Below are 3,893 nucleotides of genomic sequence, written 5' to 3' on the forward strand. Positions count from 1 at the left end.
ACCGCTGCCGCTAATTCGAATTATCTTTGGTCGTTTTCATTCTCGATCGCTGCAGCAGTGCAATTTTCGCTCTGCTTTAACGTTTGTTCGTTTTTTTCGGTACGCTTGAGCTTGAACGTTAGCTCCTTTATATAGGGTTTATATAAAAAATATAAAAACCCTATTCAGATATTTTTCGCTGTATTTCTCTCGGCACTTAGCTCCCCTACACTCAGTGTTGGGGTGTATCTAGGTACTTGTACCTAGGTATGTACCTAGGTAATTTTTTTCGGTATCTTTTACCTTACCTAGGTAAAAAAATATTTGGCTACCTTTTACCTTACCTAGGTACGAATTTTCGTTTTAGCTATGTAAGGTATTTAGGTACTTCCATACGTGTATGTAAATATTGTGCATATTAGAAATAGCCCTGCTTCACAGCAATGCAATCGAAAACTTAGAAATATGATAGTTCCACCACTTACTCACAGAGGTCTTTATGGTAAGAATGTAAAAACATTTTCCGTTGGAATTTGGTATAATGCTAAATTAGCAATGCCGTTGCTACCTAAGCAGTGCACTTTTATCGATGACATCGGTTCCTAGAAAACGCCACAACAAATCTTAAAATGAGCAAAGAAGGCGCAGAAAAAAAAGAGCTACCATTAATTTTAAATGGTACTTTCTTTTTACCGGACGGGAAGTGCAAACTGTGTTTGAACAAAACTATCAAATTTGATGAAAAGTCAACCGGCAACTTGCATAAACATCTGAAGGTAAGTGAACTGTGAAGGTGAATTTATAAATTAATTTTCGCGCGAAAAAATGCATGTGCGTAGACATGCACATGTGCTTTTGAACATACATATGTGCTTATTCATACATTTATGTGGTGCAGTCATCAATGTGAATATGACCATATGTATGTATTTATGTATAGATTGTGCCTATTTCATTAAAACATTTAAACAATCATAGCATGAAGCAGCACGATTCCCGCAATTTTTTTTTAATGCACCTTCGAATTATTTGAGTATGTGAACAAGCACATATTTATGTATGCATCATATATGTATGAATATGTGCTTATTGGAGTGTATGTTTAAATGTAAATGTGCATATCTATGCACATGCATTTTTTCGCGCGAAAATTATTTTCCATAAGTTTAAATAATCTAAAAGTGCATTTTAATAAGAAATTGGCGGATACATAAATACATACATATGGTCATAATTTTATGGACATTGATGGGGTTTGTCATTCTTTAACAATTAACAATATTTTTAAGCGGTTTTATTTTCCACCAAAAATGTAAATTTATTTTTTTTTATTAAACCACATTTTTATAATATATGTATGACTAAGCACATAATAATGTTTAAATTAAACAAGTATAATGAAGACATTAAAATATTATGAAACTTTTTTTCAAAGGGTTGACCCGAACAGTTATTCTTCGTATGAAGCTTTAAAAGCGAAAAATTCAAAAATAGAAGTGAAAATTTCCGGTGAGGCAAAAGATCGAAAATCCTGCTTCAGTATTCTTAACTCAGTCCAGGTAAACATAAAAAGATTTAAATATAACTTAATTTAATTAAATATATTTTAGCTATTGCAGGTTAATAATGAAATTTGTGACTACATTGTAACGGAAATGTTACCACTATGTCACGTCGAAAAAAGCAAGCTTCAGATCCCTTCTGTCAACAATATCAGGGCGATCTATTAATATACCGTGCCGGAAAACAATCAAGACAATTTTAGAGAAGCGCAGAGCCGAGTATGAGCAAAATTTGACGAATATTTTTAAAGAAGTGGCTTTTATTTGTACGACAGCTGACATCTGGAGCGCCAACAACAAAAGCTATTTTGGTGTCACCGGACATTATATTGATTCTACATTAGCTAGACGTTCACTTGTGCTCGCATGTAAACGAGTTCGTTTTTCTCATACCCATGAACTAATTGGAAAAACTTTGGCAGATGTTCAATACGGCTTAAAAGATTCTCAAATATCCGGCACTGTTTACCGACAATGCATCAAACTTTTGTAAAGCATTTAAATCTACAGCTTCGATAAATTTGCTGGTTCAAATGCTATAAAACCCGAATTTTTAGAGGAGTCTGAAATCGATGCTGTAGAGATTGACATTTGTAAAGATGATGAATATATTCTGCCAAAGCACTTTAGATGCGCTCTCACACGCTTAACTTAATGTCACAAAAGATGCAGAAAAGCAATTAGAGTCCATCTCATTCAAACGTTTGTATCATTCGTCTCTTGCAAAAGCGACGTCACTTTGGAATATTGTGAGCCGATCAACAGTTGCAGCAGACGAAGTTGAAAGCATTTTCCACCTTAAACTGATAGCCCCTTGTGCGACCAGGTGGAACTCTTTTCATGACAGCATTAGCCGTATTTTAGAAGTTAAGCATCATTTAAAAACTATATGTATTACTTTAAAGAAGCCTTGTTTCACAGCCACAGAAATAGAATTTTTGCAGGAAATGAATTCTGTTACCGATATTTTTGTAAAAGCAATTGATCTTTTGCAGGGTGAAAATCGTTGCTACCTGGGATATTTATTACCTACGTTACTTGGAATTACACACAAATTGGAACAGTTAACTAACTTAGAATTTGGCGACCCTCTATCAGATGCGCTTAAATCTGGCGTTTACAAGCGGTTTCCTTTCATTATTAACTTGACCTCCGATGAGGCCAAACCTTTTGTTTTGTCGACCATTACAATTCCAAAATTTAAATTAAAATGGATTCCAATTTTGGAGAAAAAAAATTTGAAAACATTTAAGGAGTGGCTAGTTGAAGAAACAAAAGAAGGCGAAGAACAATTTGTAAAAGATAGTGTTTTGACCAACGATTCAGAAGAGTTTTACACTTCAACTTCAGCTCTAAAGTCAAGGGAGGAAAAAGATTTTGAAAATTGTAAATTTGAACTCGATGTTTTAGCATATTTCAATGACACAGATAAAAACTTGACATCATTACAAAACTACAAAAGAATCCTACATGTTTTTTTAAAGTTTAATTCTGTTCTCCCGAGCTCAGCTCCGGTTGAACGCTTATTTAGCTGTGGTGGTCAAGTTCTTACCCCGAAAAGAAACCGGCTGGGGGACGAAATATTTGAAACGCTTGTTATGTTAAAAAAACACGAGTATTAATAAATCCAAGAAAAGAAACCAATGTGTCTAAGAAAAGGAAACCAATGTTACTTATGTTTATAAATCTCAGTATTTAAGAAAAGGAAACCAATGTTACTTATGTTTATAAATCTCAGTATCTCAGAAAAAGAAACCAATGTGACGATCTCAAAAAAAGAAACCAATGTGACTTATGTTTATAAATCTTTGTATCTCAGAAAAAGAAACCAATGATATATATGTTTATAGATCTGACGATCTCAAAAAAAGAAACCAATGTGACTTATGTTTATATCTTTGTATCTCAGAAAAAGAAACTGATAATATAAATTTCAAATTTAAAAATTTTTTAAGTTGTATTTTTACCTTTTACCTTAACCTAGGTACAGAAAAAATTGCATACCTTTTACCTTACCTAGGTACAAATATTTGCAACTACCTTTTACCTTACCGAGGTAAAAAAAAATGGTACCTGTCTCAACACTGCCTACACTGTGTGCGATCGGTATATAACTCGTAGATTTTTTTTATTAGATTATTTAACAAATAAATAATTTAATAAAAATAAATATTTAACACCTCTTCGATACCAGCAAAATAAATACAAATAAACGCAATGGCAAATAAGGATATCGAAGAGCTTAAACACCTACGAGATGTTTGCATGAAAAATATTAACCGAACTTATCGCCTTTTAAATTATCAATAAATCCGTTCGAGCTTAAGTGTCGATTAGAGATTCTAAATACGC

General features: G+C 33.1%; 1 protein-coding gene and 1 long non-coding RNA gene across 2 annotated transcripts; both read left to right on the forward strand.

The window, feature by feature from the left end:
• Positions 1-217: 217 nt before the first annotated feature.
• Positions 218-1,747, forward strand: LOC128265854 (uncharacterized). Its single transcript, XR_008268929.1, has 4 exons — positions 218-481; positions 556-755; positions 1,415-1,538; positions 1,599-1,747. It is a non-coding gene; the product is annotated as an uncharacterized LOC128265854 (long non-coding RNA).
• A 494-nt stretch (positions 1,748-2,241) lies between these two features.
• Positions 2,242-3,479, forward strand: LOC128265852 (uncharacterized). The gene has a single exon (XM_053002072.1). It carries the CDS (start codon positions 2,489-2,491, stop codon positions 3,161-3,163), a length of 675 nt encoding a protein of 224 aa, XP_052858032.1. The 5' UTR covers positions 2,242-2,488; the 3' UTR covers positions 3,164-3,479.
• The last annotated feature ends 414 nt before the right edge of the window (positions 3,480-3,893 follow it).

The sequence above is a fragment of the Drosophila gunungcola genome, unplaced genomic scaffold (genome assembly GCF_025200985.1).
Source record: "Drosophila gunungcola strain Sukarami unplaced genomic scaffold, Dgunungcola_SK_2 000165F, whole genome shotgun sequence".
Classification (NCBI taxonomy): Eukaryota; Metazoa; Arthropoda; class Insecta; order Diptera; family Drosophilidae; genus Drosophila; species Drosophila gunungcola.

Bases quoted from the DNA above. Each gene is read 5' to 3' on its own strand.
- LOC128265852 (XM_053002072.1), top strand. From the start codon at position 2,489: ATGAATTCTGTTACCGATATTTTTGTAAAAGCAATTGATCTTTTGCAG.